At 42.8% G+C, this 17,019-nt stretch overlaps 3 protein-coding genes across 6 annotated transcripts; 2 read left to right on the top strand and 1 right to left on the bottom strand.

Annotated features, from left to right (window-relative positions):
* Positions 1-602: 602 nt before the first annotated feature.
* On the top strand, positions 603-4,014 carry LOC306775867 (E3 ubiquitin-protein ligase RNF182; the record flags this gene model as incomplete). Its single annotated transcript, XM_079266415.1, has 6 exons — positions 603-698; positions 881-1,028; positions 2,784-2,851; positions 3,019-3,154; positions 3,519-3,745; positions 3,832-4,014. Exons 1-6 carry the CDS (start codon positions 651-653, stop codon positions 4,012-4,014), a joined length of 810 nt encoding a protein of 269 aa, XP_079122541.1. The 5' UTR covers positions 603-650.
* Positions 4,015-9,231: 5,217 nt separating this feature from the next.
* LOC306797668 (regulator of G-protein signaling 9-binding protein) lies at positions 9,232-11,973 on the top strand (the record flags this gene model as incomplete). Its single annotated transcript, XM_079297051.1, has 4 exons — positions 9,232-9,433; positions 9,528-9,731; positions 11,442-11,584; positions 11,800-11,973. 4 exons carry the CDS (start codon positions 9,232-9,234, stop codon positions 11,971-11,973), a joined length of 723 nt encoding a protein of 240 aa, XP_079153177.1.
* Positions 11,974-13,660: 1,687 nt separating this feature from the next.
* Positions 13,661-16,356, bottom strand: LOC306775859 (ubiquitin-conjugating enzyme E2 C-like). Of its 4 annotated transcripts, none has more exons than XM_079266400.1 (7): positions 16,306-16,356; positions 15,670-15,800; positions 15,336-15,363; positions 15,129-15,215; positions 14,653-14,857; positions 14,391-14,450; positions 13,661-13,797 (listed from the first exon to the last, which is right to left on the bottom strand). In XM_079266400.1, exons 2-7 carry the CDS (start codon positions 15,774-15,776, stop codon positions 13,760-13,762), a joined length of 525 nt encoding a protein of 174 aa, XP_079122526.1. In that variant the 5' UTR covers positions 15,777-15,800; positions 16,306-16,356; the 3' UTR covers positions 13,661-13,759. The 4 variants fall into 4 exon arrangements, with proteins under 4 accessions (XP_079122526.1, XP_079122527.1, XP_079122529.1 ...); XM_079266401.1 differs by having other exon boundaries at positions 15,670-15,797; positions 16,306-16,346; XM_079266403.1 differs by having other exon boundaries at positions 15,670-15,797; positions 16,293-16,315.
* Positions 16,357-17,019: the final 663 nt, after the last annotated feature.

Genomic DNA, 17,019 nt, shown 5'->3' with positions numbered 1-17,019 from the left:
TTCATACATAACAGCTGCAGTCTATAAATACAGCCATGTGAGTGTGTGCGAGAGTGTGTGTGTGTGTGTGTGTGTGTGCGTGTGCGTGTGCGTGTGTGTGTGTGTGCGTGCGTGTGTTTCTGAGTGTGTTTGTTTCTGAGGCTACTCGATAAATTAACATCAACATCGCTGATACTCTGTCTTGTAGATACTGTGTATTGTCTCTTCAGACCCGTCTCATTGACCCGTCTGTCTCATTGACCCGTCTGTCTGTCTCTCTGCAGATGGGCGTCCTCCCAGACTGTCAGACTGATCAGCTGATCTGGAGTCAGGTAGGTCACCGCTGCCTTCGTCTGTGTAGAGAGAGAAACCAACCAAATGGTGCACAGTGTTACCTCCGTCCTCAGTATTGTGTCTCTCTTTGACACTACTTCCTGTTTAAAATAAATCAAAACAAACGGATCCTTGTGGGGTACCGAACTCAGAGTCCTCACCTCTAGTTAAAGTAGCAGTTAGTCGTACAGTAGAGTAGTTTTTAGAGTAGTTTTACTCCGGAGTACTTCTAAATTAGTTTTGTCTTCCAGTCAGCTGACGGCTTCAGGTTGACCTAAACTCCGTCCAACCGCTGGCCCCTCTTTCCTGGTTCGGGTGAAGACGACAGCCAATAGAAAATGAGCCTGCTTAAGGAGGCGGAGCCTGACCGAGAGATGGAAGCCAAGGTGAGACTCCTCATCCATAGTGTCACCTCTGATGCCATCACACCACAACAGTTTGAAGAGATCTTGAACTACAATTTAAATATAGTTCTGAGAGTTTGAACAAAAGCTTTATTCGGTTCGTAGAGGGCGAAGACGCGGAATCATTTTAGCCGTTATAAAACCTTGTGTTGTCATGTGTGCAGACCTGGGCTCAGTCTCTGGTTTACACTCTGGAGGAACTCGAGTGTAAAATCTGCTACAACCGCTACGACACTCGAAGTCGGAAACCCAAACTGCTGGGCTGTCTGCACCGAGTCTGTGCCAAGTGTCTGAAGAAGATGGTCGACATGGGTGAGTCCACTCGCCCGGTAAAGATTACTGCACATGGAGGGTGAAGCAAGTTGTTTCCAGTGAGTTGTTTCCCTGTAAAAGACGCCGGTATATGGTTTTCCTTGACACCAACCACAGCTGTAGACCTGAGACCTGGACTCTAGTCTCTTAAGACTTGACTTGAGACTCGAGACCATCAACTCAGGGGTTGATGGTTTCTCTTGACATCGATCGGAGCTTTAGACTTGGACTCAAGTTTAAAAAGAGGTCACAAAAATAAGTTTCCCGGTCTTTGAAAGATTTGGAATTACTTGATATTTGCGAATGAAGACTTGTTGCTTGTCCTTCATGACTTTAGACCTGACTTGGACTTTAGAGGACTTTAGACGTGACTTGGACTTTAGAGGACTTTAGACGTGACTTGGACTTTAGAGGTCTTGAGTCTTGACTTGGACTTAAGAGGACTTCAGTCTTGACATGACTTGAATTGACTCGAGACATGAAAGAAAAGTCCAGTGACGTGACTTGAACTTGTCTTTAAGGACTCAGGACTTCAAAGCAAGTTTTGATTTGTTTAAAATCCCAACATCAGATCTCTGACTTGGACCTATCTTTAAGGACTTTAGACAAATCCCATAAATCACCTGCGAAGAGATGATTTACGCGTCAACGTTCCCTTGACATCAACCACAGCTGTTGACCAAAAACTTTCAATATATTTTCAATTCAATTCCATTTAATTTATTTATCCTTGCATCAGAACGGGAACCCCCCCCCCCCCCAAAAAAACCTTTAACAGGGAGAAAAAAAGGAAGAAACCTTAGAGAGAGCAACAGAGGACGGATCCTTCTGACTTGGACTTGTGTCAGACTTAAAAAAGGACTAAAAATTAGGATTCTTTGCCAATTTGAACTCATTTACTGTCAGTAAATAGTGTGTAGAATCTGCATTTCGAGATGTTTCTGGTGGAGCCCCTCAGAGTGAATCTACATTGTCAATTACAGACCGGTTTGCCGTCTGGTCTCCATGGATCTGACATCTCTGTTCTCCACACGCCTGCTCAGTGTTCACCAGAACCGGAAGAGTATAGTCCACGTTATGGATTTACATTCGAAGCTTTGATTGAGGTTTTCAGACAAAGCTTTGAATGTCTGTAGTGATATTTTATGATGTTAGAACCCGTAAAAAATGGTGAAAATATTCATATAAATGTAACTTTTTGGTGATGTTAGATTGCTGCTAGTAAACTGTGTTTTTTTTTACCGCAGTACATATTATGTCTTCGGAGTATTTCATTCGATAAAAACATGTTTTGATTTGTTGCTCGATGTCTGTGTTTGAGAGAGAAGTTATTAGTTATTAATAATTATACAGACTTTTATGAATGAAGCCTTGAAGCTTGGAACTGTTCGGTGCAGCTCTACGGATATGATTTGTAAAGTGATATTAAAGATAATAATGTCAATGGATTTTTAAACATAATATTCACATTCTTTTACAAATGTTCAACTGTGTTGCTTGCAGAAAGGTTAAAGGTTGTGTTCTTGTGATGTTGTGACGTGACACTTGAAGTCCTTAAAGGTTCTAGATACAATTTTGGGAGCATTTCTATTGCCTCGTAATGGCTCTCAACATGGCAACGGATGAGTCGGCAGCTAGAAGCTAACAGTGCTAACAGCAGCAACAGTGCTCACAGCAGCAACGGTGCTGACGGAGCTATTTTACCTGTATGACATCATACTCATGTGTCATGTGACTCTTCTGATTGATTTTCAGGAGAGTCTTCGCCGTCTATCATCTGCTGTCCGTTCTGTCGCCACGAGACCTACGTCCCCGATGAGGAGGTGAGACTTAATTAAGGAGGAGGTGAGACTTAATTAAGGAGGAGGTGAGACTTTATTAACGAGGAGGTGAGACTTTATTAACGAGGAGGTGAGACTTATTAAGGAGGTGACTCTCCTCCATTTCGGAGTTGGACAAGCCGTCTTCCTGTCTCTGTCCTCTTGTTAAGGTGTGGTTGATGGAGGACGACCGACACATCCTGGCTGTTCTGTCTTGTCAGGACCGAGCTCGCCGAGGAGGAGGAGGAAGAGGAGGAAGAGGAGGAGGGGGGGGGGAGGTGGTGCTGAGTCCAAACAGTCTAACCGGTAAAATAACAAGACTCCTTTCTCCTGTTTGATTTCCTAGTTCCAGACTGGAACATAAAACTCCTCCGTCTCACTCTCTCTCTCTGCCCGTCTCACTCTGTCTCTGTCTCTCTGTCCCACTTTGTCTCTCTTTGTGTAACACAAACATATATGATGCTTTAGGAATGTATTGTGTTCTATTGTGGAGAATGACTTGTTTTTTGGACTGGATTTGTGTTTATTTTAGTTCTTCATTAACAGCGTTTATTTTCTTTTTCTGAGAGTTTTTGAAGATCCTCTCTTGCTCTCTCTGTATCTCTCTCTGTATCTCTCTCTCTCTGTCTCTCTGTCTCTCTGTCTCTCTGTCTCTCTCTCTCTCTGTCAGGAGAAGGAGGCGTGGAGTCGTCCCACCGCTCCTCAGACTGTCTGGTCATCACCATCATGGAGCTCCCCGAGGATTCTCCGTCCTCGGACTCACTGAGCATGCTCAACGTGGTGGGTCTGTACCGCCCCCCCAGCCTGGACTCGCTGCCCTGCAACCTGCCGGCTCAAAAGTGTCACGCCTGGACATCCCGCAGCTTCCCCCGCTGCCTGCTGGGGGCGCTCTGCCTGGTCAGTGCATTAAAAAAAACAGTCAAACCATACTAGGTAGAATAGACCGGCTGTGTCTGAGGTAGTATGGTTGTGTGTTTGGACAGGTGTACTTCAGCTCTCTGCCTCTGGGGATTTACCTGCTGATGATTGGTCAGCTGTGGCTGGGCGTGGTCCTGGTGAGTCTGGTTCCCTCCACGCTGCTGCTGCTCGTCCTCTACGGCTTCTGTCAGTGTCTGTGTCACGAGCTGATGGAGGCGCTCGCCGCGCACACGCACGCTCTGCCGTGACATCGACAATACTAACAACACGTCACCTGCCGCCGTTACCGCCAACAACAGGCTGCTGTGACAACGACATCAACACATCACACCATGAGAACTAACAACAGGGCCGACATGACAACCGTGAGAACCACCGGAACAAAGAATCAACAACAACACAAACAACAGTCAGAACAACAACAGTTCCACCGAACAAAGAGTAAACAAAAACAAAACAACAGTCAGAACAACAACAGCAACAGTGCCACCAGAACCAGCGACAAAACAAGTCACAACATGAGTTATCACACCAGAACCAGTGGCCTGTACGATCCAAACCCAGGACATCTTTTGGTTATCTGGCTGAACTACAGCGACCCCGCTAAGCGGTCAGCGACGGTGGTTTCAACTCGGTAAATCAACTCCTGGGTTTCTCCGTCTGGTGGTGAGTGCGTTCACACAAAAGAATAGTTCCAGTATATGATCAAATCTAAACATGCCATCAGCAGAGCGGCAGATTTTACAATCGAAAGAAAACTAAAGAGGATATTCAGGCTAAAAGCGACACAGATGTAACTGCTGAATGCAGGAAGAACAGCCGGTAAAACAATAAATCACTAAAACTAATTTAACAGAATTATAATATCAGTCTACATCTCACTATAATTACATTTATGTATTCCATTAAATGAATGTGTTGCTTGGATGTATTCTTGTGGAATATAATAGATGATATACTTTATTGGTGTGTATGTCAATTTAAACCTTATTTTTGTGTTATCAACCCCGGAGGTCTGTGGAGGAAAATAAAAATTAAATATAAAAACATAATTCAAAGAGCTTTGACAATCTCATGGCACGAGCACCGAGCTATATTAGACACGTCTGCAATCTCAAACATAACCTGCTTCAGAGCAGAACAACAATCGAACAACACAACAACCAAAATCACAACAACGGAACAGAACCGAACAAAGGAACGCCAGAACCAAAATAACAACAAATCCTTACCATAACCAGAGTAACTACTGAGCAATACCAGAGCAACAACGGTACATCACCAAAACCAGAATTACAACAAACAACAGCAGAACAACAGAATCACTCATCTATAGACTCACCCATCAGACATTGACACACCTGTCCACTCTGACCCCGTCCCCCTCTGAATACCAGCATTACCCCCCCCCCCCCCCTCCCCTCCCTCCTTGTGGCTACAGCCTATTTAGACTCGGATCAGGTGATGACATCATCACAGAGAAGAGGCGGAGTTTATCTCTCTCTCTCACTCTGATGTTTTACTGTGACGGTTGTTGTCTTTGTCGCCTCCTGCTGGACAAGCTGAGAACAAGCTGTTTTATTTTATATTGGGAAACAACAGAGGGATCCAAGCTGTCAGCTGATGTCACGGGACACCTGTCAGCCAATCAGAGGAGACTTCTGCCTGTGAACATTAAAGCTGTTGTAGACTGAAACCACCGTACTGTGCAGACTGACAGACTTTAAACAACACAAACTAACCATGTTGAAAACAACACGTCACTGTTTAATATGTGTGCATCTGTAACTGACATTCATTAAATACACTTGTTTTCTATTTTCTTAAGACTCCAGTACAGAGACAGGTCCAGGACTGTTAGCCTTGCTTCGCACAAAGCCTGGAAACAGATGGCAAACTGTTAGCTTAGCATCATCAAAGTCCTGGCTTCCTGTCGAACTGTATTCCCACAATGTCTGCAAAATATAAAGAAAAGGAAAATCTCCCATTATTCTAACTCCCAAGTGTTCACATCCAAGATGCCTTATTAAATATCATAATTCAAATTAAGTCTAAATTAGCTTCTTTGTTGTGTATTTGCAGCAGTTTGTTAAAATACAAACAAGTGTATAAATCCTTTTTAATGAACTGAGTGTATGAATTTATTCAGATCATGTAACTAACGTTTCTGAATGTTTACACATTCACATGTATGTGTGTGTGTTTGTGTATGTTACATTAACACAATCATTTGTGATATTGTCTCCAGAAAACAACACTGTTGGATGTTTTTCACGACATGTCTTCTTCTGCTAATGTTAAATAATAATTAAAGCCACCACATGTTAATAAAATGTAATTTCACAACCTGCGGTCGCAGTGCTGCAGAAACATAAGAGCCTCAAAGAAAATGTGCAGATTTTTCACCAGTGTCGTACAATATGTAAATCATTTATTTTTTGAATAAACTAAGCTAACAGTTTCCACCTGCTTCCAGTATTTGTGCTAAGCTAACAGTTTTCCCCTGCTAACAGCCTTTGTGTGAAGCTAAAAGTTTTCCTCTGCTAGCAGCCTTTGTGCTAAGCTAAAAGTTTTCCCCTGCTTGCAGCATTTGTGCTAAGCTAACAGTTTCCATCAGAGACTACAGAGAACAAGATGATTTAATGAGCTGTTGGACTGTTCCGTTAAGTTTTCTGTCTTTTTAAAGTGCCATTGTTTGATTTGATGTTTGATTAATGATCATGTGATGATGATGATGATGAGGAGGACACTGTTGGTCAGCTAGCCTGCAACAGCTGTTGTGTCACTTCCTGTCGTAGTGGGTGGAGCATGTGCAGTGTGCGCTCCATTTAAACATCGAATAAACTACAGACACTGAAATATGACTCATCGCAGATCTTTTTTACTTTGACTACTGCAGATATTACTCCCGTTTACTGATTAGTATAACTGTTGGTAAAGTTACTCTTACTACTGTTAGTACAGTTACTACAGTTAATGTTACTGTAACTACTGTTAACAGCTCTATAACAACATCAATGATCAACCTGACACTCTCTGTGGACAGAAGCCTCCATGAAACTATCACGAGATATGAATTCCCCCTTCACTCTCCCATACTCCACAGCTCACTCACAGTCAAACACCTAGCTGGCTAGCTAGAGCTGCCAAATCTACCTTAGACGGTGGACGTAGTCATCGGGACGTCATGGTTTGTGGACTAATGTTTTGAAGCCTTGAGTTTGGTGTTTTCGGCGTTGCCATCTTGGATTATAGCTGTCGCCATGTTGTTTTCTTCGCAACCAATGAACGGAAGTTACCATATTTGGAATGCGGAGGAGTGACGGCGTATACGTCTCTGGTGGCAGCAGAGACCTGTCAATCACTGTGTAGCCCCGCCCTAAAGCATCCCCTGCTTTATGGTCTGTGTGACTCTAAATGGACCATAATGTACTAAATGAACATCATGCTGTATTGAAGAAGACTTCAAACTGGAGATTGAGACCATAAACTCATGTTTACAATGTTTACTGAGGTAATAAATCAAGAGAGAAGTAGTCATTTTCTCATAGACTTCTATACAACCAAAGGAGTCGCCCCCTGGTGGACACGAGAGAGAATGCAAGTTTTAAAACACTTCCACATCGGCTTCACTCGGCAGAACCAGAGGTTGCCGCCTGACATCTGCTAGCATGAAAAGAAAAAGGAAGTGGTAGAGTAGCCAGGCACAGAATCAGTTTGTCTTTAAAGTTCACCTGGCAACACCTGTGATGAGTATGAATCTAAAGATTAAATAATTGTTTTAGTAACAACCATGAATGCTAACAAACATCTTTACCGTGACGACAGCAACATTAAAGGGATGGAAAAGACTATAGAACAGCACCTGGGTCCTTCTGTCTATAAATAACCCTGACATGACCCGGTCTACCTGGACAGGTGAATCCCTGACGTTGAGGTTTGCCTTCAAGACAGAGCTGTGGGTAAATTAAAGAGGCTCCTGGGAGGACCTCAGCTGCAGTTAATTAAAAAACACTGATGTCTCCTGAGAGGAGAAGAAGAATGTTTTTAGAAACCTGCCTGACATCGCACAGTTCTCCTCTACAGAAGAAGGTTGATGGAGTCGTGATCAGGTAGGACAACAATCTAAAACATCCTCTCTTATGTCCCGATTACGAACTTTTCTCTGATTTTAAACATTATAAATATATAGATTATATAAAGTATTAATATATTGTTTATATTGCATATTTAAATCATTGCTGTCAGCTTCCTTTAATATGTAATCTTTAACATTCTATGTTTCAACAAGTCACTGATGATAAAGAGTTTCAAAGTTGTTACTTGTTGTATTAGTGGATGACAAATCAGATGCACTGATGCTTCATCAGTAAGATACATTTAATAAGAGTAACTTTGATTTACTGATGAAGGTCCTCTTAACAAATACATTTCTATTTGTTACATTTTAAAAAGAGCAGCTGAACACCCAGTTTGAGATTGAAGCTCTGACACAAAGACAGATGTTTCACAGAGACTTTGTGTAAAACAAATAATGTATTTTCTCTATAAAACGTCAAATAACTTCTGCTGTAATGAACACTAATGGAACAAGGATCACGTAAATTATATGTATGGTCACTTTATCATGCTAAAAAGGTGACATCTGGACCGCAATGTGTTTCGTCAAGTAGTTCATACTGAAAGAATGTGATGCATCATTGATAAAAGTATTAAAAACAACAATTTGAGAATACTGATACGTTTATTTTTTTTAATGATCTAAGTAAAATGTATTCTATCCACACAACTATTTGTAATTACAGCTGTCTGCCTGTTAAATGATAACACTGAAGGTACCTTCGCTTGTATCTTAAAGTGAAGGTATAAACTCTAATTGACCATTTGCTAAGCCCCGCCCCCCACTGCTACTCCATCTAGCTGTCAGAGCTACGTTATCATGGAGCCCACACTGTCACTAACTGCACTCCCTGAATAACAGGTTAAAGATAAAGATAGAACCTCTCCGAGGAACTATAACAAAGTGATTACGACGAAGGTTCAATTGCCTGTTAAGTACCTGAATACTAAAATCTCACATTAACATTAACAACATTACACTTTAGACTTTTTGTTTCGACTGAAAAATATATAATTCATGATTGATTAATCTCTAAAATGTTTCACTGTGATATCCTCTTTACAAGACAATACGTTTCATGATTTCAATGGATTTTCTTTCAATATGATGTTTTAAAATGTCAGCTCTCCTTGTGATGACACATCGTTAAAGCCGCCCTCTACAGGACAACCACAGTAACTACACAAACAGCGACATTGACATTAAACGTTGTCAGGTATTTTTTTATCAGCATTTTTTTTTATCAACCCATATTGGCAAAACAAAATCAATAATAAATACCCTTAGACAACGATAAGAGAACCATACACCTGCCCTGCTCCCCCGGCAGGAAGGTGATGACATCATGAGCCGGTGGCGTCGTTCGGTAGACGAGTTGGCGGTGCGGCGGCGGCAGCAGGGCGAGTGTGAGCGCGCTCTCGAGGCCCTCAGTCGGGTCACCTCGTGTTTCCAGCAGATGGCGGCGTCACTCGGCAGTTCGGCGGACGGCAGCTTCTTGCGAGACGAGATGGACGACACAAGAGCACTCGCACACCGTATCTGCACCGGTACGAAAAATCGCTCAGACCAAATTCGTACACCTGTTTGTATCCCACTTGACTTTCTGTCTGTCTGTCTGTCTGTCTGTCTGTCTATCTGCAGGTCTGTCCCGGCGTCTCATGCATCAGCTGTCAGACTGTGACTCGGCCCGCTCAGGTGTGGAGGACAGACATGCCTCAGAGCGTCTGTGGGTTCTCTTCCTGTCGGCTGTAGAGAATTTCATGTTCGACCTCCGTAAGGCCTGCGATCTGATTGGACAGTTTCCTCTGACCCAGCGCAACAGCAGGCACTCGTTAGTCAATACAGGTCAGTTGATGGCCTTCATTTCCTGTCTGTGGAACCTTCCTTCCTTGTCTCTTTTCTTTCCTTCCTTCCCACTGAATTGCTGAGTGTTTGAACCCTGGAACTAACTTAAAGATCTGAACTACCTTAAAGATCCTTACAACCTGTCAATGACACCTGTGTGTTCCTCAAGGATTCCTGGAATGTCCTAAGTAATTCCTAGATCCTTCCCAACTTTTCAAAATACACCTGAAGCCTCCTTTGAACTTCCTTAATGAATACCACACCGCTTTCAAGAACCCTTAGAATATGGAATATCTTTGAGACCCTATATAAGAACCCCAATAATCTCATCAAGAACTCTCACAGCCTCTTCAGGGTTCCCTGACACTTCCTCTCTGACATCTATATCTTTGAAGATTCCTGGAACACTTTCATTGATTCTTGGTACTTCTCCTTGGGGATTCATATTCCAAAAAACGTTTGCCAAAAATCATGGATATCCTTTCTAAAGTACTTAAATATTTTCAAAGACCAATAGGTATTCTTCAAGAATATATTTGACCACTGGAATTTTCTCAGGGGGAACAGCTGACACACCCTTAACAAAATCTCTCCTTCAATGATCCCTTAAACCTCTTGGAGGACCAATAAGCATTATTTAAGGACCGACAGAACCTTCCATACCAAGAGTTTAAGACGAATACTGCACATTTTCTGGCCAAGCACCATCTCAAATAAAGAACTGTATGACAAATGCCAACACGAAAGCATGGAGACCATCCTAATGAGAAGAAGATGGGGATGGATAGGACATGTGTTGAGAAAAGATCTTGCTGATATCACAAGAACAGCCTTACATTGGACACCAGAAGGGAAAAGAAAAAGAGGCTGACCAAGAAACACATGGAGAAGAACTGTGGAGAAGGAGATGCAGAGCCTAAACCACTCATGGGGCACCATCCAGCGACTCGCCCAGGACAGACAGGAGTGGAAGACTTTTGTTGCTGCCCTACATGCCAAGAGGCATAAAGGGAAATGATGATGAAGGACCCACAGAACCTTCTCTGGGATATTACTTGTTCAAAATACCACAGAACCACCTTAAAGGTTTCTGGTACATTTTCAAAAGATCTGTCAAACCTTAGAAGAATATAAACACATTTAGGACTCATCCAACCGCCTCATGGACCACCTGAACCTCTTCAATGGTCCTGTTACCTAAAAGCTCCTAAAGAATAACCGGAACTCCCTCGATGAGTCCTACATTCAAGCCTTATAGATCACCTGAAGAATGGCAGTAACATTGTCAATAAGTGCAGCAAATCATTTAAGGACTACCCCATTGGAACTTCTTACGGAGCTATTAAACCTCCTCAAGGTAACTGGAACATCCTCAAGGATACTCTTCCCTCAATCAGTCCATGTACCTCCTTGTGGGCTATTTGACATTCTTCATGGTCTCAAAGAGCCTCCTCAGTGATACCTCCTTGAAAAGTTACATCCGCAATAATCCTCCAACATTTGAAGGTTTAACCTCTTTTAGGATTGGAATGTTCTCAAAGACCCCTACAACCTCCTTTAGAACCACTGAATCCTCTTTAAGGCGCCGAAGACACTCCTTAAGGATCTCTGAAAACAAATACTGGATCAGCACAGTCCGATCTGATTTTCTTGTATGTATTCTACTGACATTGCACGTCTCCACTGTTTGTGTCTTCACTCTCTCTCCAGGATGCATTGATGGCGTGGTGGGCCTGGCAGCTCGAGTGGCTTTAATCCAGGTGCCATGGCTCACCTTGGAGGAGCAGCCGAGCCCTGATCTGACCAATCACATCGCAGCACTGGAGGCAATGCTCAGTGAGATGCAGATGAGGGTGAGACAGATGCAGAGAGAGGGAAAACTGTTCAGAACAGATTGAACATGACAAGATTTCACCTGCAGACCAGACACTGGTCTGAAGGAGTGTCTTGTACTTTGGGGGAGTCTCTTGCACCTGGTAGAGTGTCTTGTACTAGGGGAGTGTCATGCCTTGAGGGAGTGTTTGGGGGAGTGTTTGCACATTGAGTCTTGTCTTGCCGCGTTCTGCAGGTTCCTGTTGCGTTCTGGTCGGTAGAGGCGACCCAGCCAGCATGGGTCGAAGCTTGCGGTGACCTGGAACAACCGGATGATACCCTGGAGGACCTGATGGAGGTTGAAGTCGTCTCTAACAACAAGATGATCTGCTGCCAGACACCGTGCTGTGGACTGGGCTGTGTCGGGTAGAGGAAGCGAAGCCCCAACTGACATCACCTGGATTAATCATACCTGACAACATGAAAGGATACTCATATCTGTGTATGAATCATACATGTTATACAAATAAACATCATTGCTCATTATTTTAACACTGTTAGAGTACAAACATTTTAAGAGATTTTTAGAATCCATAAGAAGAGAAGTCAAAATATTTTTTGAGTTAAATGTAACAAATATGAGAATAAACTCCTGGTCCCCGCATGGGACAAACTGGACATGGATATGATCAGAACGTCTTCGTGGACCTCATCCTCTTCTTTAAGGAGGGAGGGCCCTGAACCGCCTCACTCAGGTCCGACAGCAGAGTCGGGAGAATAAAATACATTAATTTTGAGCTTAATGTTTACATACAGTGAATCCATGAGGCTTCTATTTTGAAAGGGTGGGACTGGGTGCGGGAGAAGGGGAGAGGAGACAGAATCATAATGTTAGATAAACACAAACCGGTTATTAAATGACAGGCTCATCACAAGCATTTCAGTTAGGATTCATTCTGTGGGGCCTTTATTTTAAAATGGCGTGTGTGTGGGGGGGGGGGTGGAGGAGGGGGGAAAGATCCCTAAAGATCCCTAAGACCTGAATGACTGTATGAGAGACACAGAGATAGAGGGAGAGGAGCGTATGTGCACCTGTGGCTGAGTCTGTGTGTTTATCAACATCACTAATTGGCTCAATCGCGAACACCTGTGTGCCTGAAGCCATTTCATGGAGATAAAACAGGGAAACACCTCTCAAACAAATCATCAAAACTCCCATAACCGTATATCCTATTGCTCCGATATTAATAATTGAGAGGAAGGATGACTTGAGAAACAGATCTTGTAAAAATTGTGTCTAGTGTAAAAAATGTGGCTTAACTGGTGATCTAGAAATGGGGTACAGTGTTCTGTGGAAGATGTTTTTGAAGCAAAATTTAACATTGGTCTCTATGGAGCAGGAAGTTGGTTTTCCTCTCAATTAACGGCTTCGGTGTCAAATGTGGAAATCTGTGGGATTCCACAGTACTTTTTCTACGACAAGGACAATATTAGCTACTTCTACATCCAGAAATGATGCATGAAGAGTGAAGATTGTGGACAGTGGCAAAACACAAATGTTTTTTTCACAAGAATCTCAAGCTGCTCTTCACTCTAGCGGTGACATCACGCACTCTAAGCTGCGCAATACACACCCATTATAAAGTCAGAAAAGGGCTGAAAAATCATAAAAGTTAAATTGCTGCAGTTCAAAAAGTTTAAAAGATATCAAAAAGCTGAATCGTGTGGCAATAGTTGAGGGTTTTCTCAACATGTGAAAGTTGAAATGGTGTCTGTAGCTGAAAGTATGAGGAAGTTTAAGGATTTGAAAGTTGAAGAAGTTTAAGAGGATTTGAAAATATTCTCCATAGAGATCCCATTGAAAATAAAAAGGTTAATAATTCAAAAAGTTTAAAGGTTAGAAATATGAAGTCATAGCACCCCTCTGGTGAAAGAGCTGAACATTTTAATAGTTTAACGGTTTCTGTAGCTTAAAATATGAAGAAGAGGTGCGACGGAAGAAATTGAAGTTGAATAAAGATTCGAAGAACAATAGTTTGAATGCTTAACAGCATTCCAACAATTAGAAGGTTTACCAACAGCTTCTGCTCCAATAAAGCCTCAGTCAGTGTGTTGAATTAGGAACTTTATTGACACAGCAAGGTGGACAAACATAAAAATATTTTACAAAACACAGAAGGCAAATAGACAGAAGAAGAATAAAACATGGAGGTGCTTCAATTCTGGAAGGTCGAATGTAGATGAGTTTTAAAGGCTGAAAGAGACAAAACAGCCGTTAGAAATACATCTCCCATCAGCCCCTGCTTCCCATCTGGTCTCCCCGCAGATCTGTTGTACAGTGAAACAGCTACAGTTCAGTTGAATCCGTCGATCACCCTCAATGACAGACCTGATTACGGAAGCTCAAATATTTGACCCAACAACATTTGGGACTTATTGGGCTCGTTTACGATGAGCCGGGCAGACGCAGACCAACGCAGTTGCAATCACCGTCTGGCCGAGTGCATCGTGTGGTGGGCAGTCATGTTGTCCGACTCGCTCTGGAGGCTCGACGGAGAGAAACGTCACGGGACAAAAGGCGCCCGCAGGCATGAGCAGTTTCACGCCTCGAGCTGAAACACTCTAAAGGAAGTGACTCAGTATATTGAGCCTAGCACTCATTGGGGGGATTTTTTTTAAAGAAAAGAGGTCGTTGATTAACCTCAAAGAAATAATATCCACCAATGTACGCAAGTTCATGGAAAAAAGTATTCCATCCCATGTCATCACGGGATGGACCAGGAAGTTGTAATTAAATTACAGTGGACGTGGCAGCAGCCTTTAGACGTGATGGCAGCAGCCTCTCACCTTCTTGGTCGTCCCAGAGTTCAGCAGCAGTTGTGTTCAATGGACTCTCGTTGTTTGGTTCTGAAACAAACATCAATGTGTTGTTCACACAAATAAACATAAATAATAAACATGTCAACAAGGCTAGATAGTAATGGCTGCTATTGGAAACTACTTAACATAAATACAAAAACAATACGGAAGGCAACAGCAAAATATAGCAAACATGCATCCAAAATGAATACAATGTTGGCGTTTCCTGCATTAGTGATAACAACGTTACCTCCCAGCAGGCTCTGGATGGACAGCAGGATGGAGCGGACATCATAGAGCGCCGACCACTTGTCCTTCAGGATGTCCAGACAGATGAAACCTTGTTCATCCACGTTGGGATGAAAACAGGAAGTGATGAACTTCACGCGTGGAGCCTGATACGGGTAACCGGCAGGAAACTCCAGAGACAACCGGTACCTGAGACCCTCGTACACCTGAGAAACATAAAAAGGTAAACTTTGTTTTTACAGAGGTAAAAAAGTGTTACCTCTCACTACAGCTGGATTCTCTCAACGTCATACTCTCAGAACTGGAGAGTAAAGAACAACACTGATGGCTTTTCAAATGTTCTTCTCTTTTCCCCGACTGTCTCTAAAAGTTTGATCGATAGATCGGGCAGCGTTTACAGTGCAGCGCTGACATCACATGGTCGTCATCATCATTGAACATCAACCAATGACTGCTCTCCCGTCTGTGCGTGCATACCGTCCCCGGAGCTCCGTTGATGGTCCCGATCCATTTGAAGAGATTATCTGATTCTGGAAACGCTGAGATTCCCTTATCACCTGACATCTGCATCGACAACACACAGAGAGAGACGGCACATGATGTCATCACCTCATCACCAGAGAGAGAGACCAGTCATGTGATGTCACTTATATAAAGCTATATATGTATTTGATGTGAACTCACCATCAGAGTCATGAGTTCCTGCTGCAGCCTGCAGACACACAAACGTTACTGTTATACATTACTGTTCTAGTGTTGAAACAATACATCTTTATACCTCAATGTATTTATGGACTTTGTCTCATGAACAGAAACTAGTTTTACAGATTTGCACACACAAGTTAACAAACTTTTAAAGCTTTGTATCTGCTCGTGACGAGGCAGTACATGAGACACATCAGTAAACATTACTGTTGGTTAAACACTTGAGTGAGATCCGTCAAGAGGCCGTAACACGGTCGTTGTAGTCGGTACCGTGAGTTACAGCAGAGACAGACTTGTTTGTGTCTTCTCTCACCGTTTGGACACAGAGCTTCTGGCCGAGCTGCCGCCGCTCTCACTGCCCTTCAGAGCAGCCGTGGACGAGGCTGCTGCCGCTGCGGGGTCCATGTTCTGGGAGGCCATGAGTGCAAGATGGTGCGTTCACTGCTGGATGAGACAAGACAGGCGGTCAGAGACAGGCGGTCAGAGACAGACAGGCGGTCAGAGAGAGAGACACAGGCGGTCAGAGAGACAGACAGGCGGTCAGAGAGAGAGACGCACAGCGGATAATCGGTCCCTTTAAATGACCGTTAGCCAACAGCAGCCATCGTTACGTGTTAGCCAACTACCCAGATGTAGCAGCACTTAACACTATGTCGGTTTAACTGTAACACACACAGCCCGGTGTTAACGGGGAAAAAACGGTCGGTGATCCGGTGACCGTCGGTGAGTTATCACTAACGTGTTTATGCTCCGGTTCTGTGTTAGCGCGATGCTAACGACAGTTAGCGTTAGCTCATCGGCCTAACTGGAGGTTAGATTCGCTGTTAGCATGTTTCTCATTTAACTTAAAGCACAAAGAGACAACCCGCTGCTGGATCGCAACCGGTACACACAGAACAAACACACTCACGTGTGTAAACCAGGCGAGAACTTCACCTGTAGGACTCACCGTGTGTCGGTCTGTTAGCGGCTGGAGCTGCTGATTCAAACTGAATCTCCCTCCCGCCCCCCTCTTTTAAACCGGCGCTTCCTCACAGTCGGAGCCAATAGGCGCCCGACATTCATAAACAAACTGCCTCCTGCCAAACAATGAGAAGAGCGCAGACGGAGGGAACAGCGATGTGATTGGTCGAGAGAAACGTCCGGAAATACGTTTAACGAAACGTCACCGATTTGAGACGAACGATTCAAAAACAAGCTTTTAGTGTTTATTTTGTTTATGATATAATATATATCTACAATATATGTGTATACTATAAAATACATATATAGTTATACTATCAAATACATGTAATGTAATATAATGTATATATATATATATATATATATTTTATAGTATAAAAGCTAGCTGAAAGTATCTAGCTGATACTTTCATCCAAAGCCACTTACAATAAAGTTTATAATAACAACAATATTAATAATAATAATAATAACGATTATAATAATAATTATACAACAATAAAGTTTATTATCATGTATTAAACCACAACGGCATGCAGTTTGTCGTCTCATTTTGTTACATAAGAAAAGCGCACAAAAATAAAAACTATATTAACCTATATGATGGAGGATGGATTTCATGCTCATCATGATCAATATTTATTTTCTATTTTAGTTTCCATTGAGCACTTGTGTTAGTAAAACTTCTTATCCACTTTATTTT

This window comes from Melanostigma gelatinosum (genome assembly GCF_949748355.1).
Source record: "Melanostigma gelatinosum genome assembly, chromosome: 3".
Taxonomy (NCBI): Eukaryota; Metazoa; Chordata; class Actinopteri; order Perciformes; family Zoarcidae; genus Melanostigma; species Melanostigma gelatinosum.
The sequence above is the reverse complement of the archived record's forward strand: the minus strand, read 5'-3'. Positions and strand labels throughout refer to the sequence as shown.

Coding starts and splice junctions, on each gene's coding strand:
- LOC306775859 (XM_079266400.1), bottom strand. CDS start 15,776: ATGGCCTCCCAGAACATGGACCCCGCAGCGGCAGCAGCCTCGTCCACG. Junction 15,216..15,335: donor AGGAACTCATGACTCTGATG/GTGAGTTCACAT, acceptor TTGTCGATGCAG/ATGTCAGGTGATAAGGGAAT. Junction 13,798..14,390: donor ACTCTGGGACGACCAAGAAG/GTGAGAGGCTGC, acceptor TGTCTCTTTCAG/CCTTTAAAACTCATCTACAT.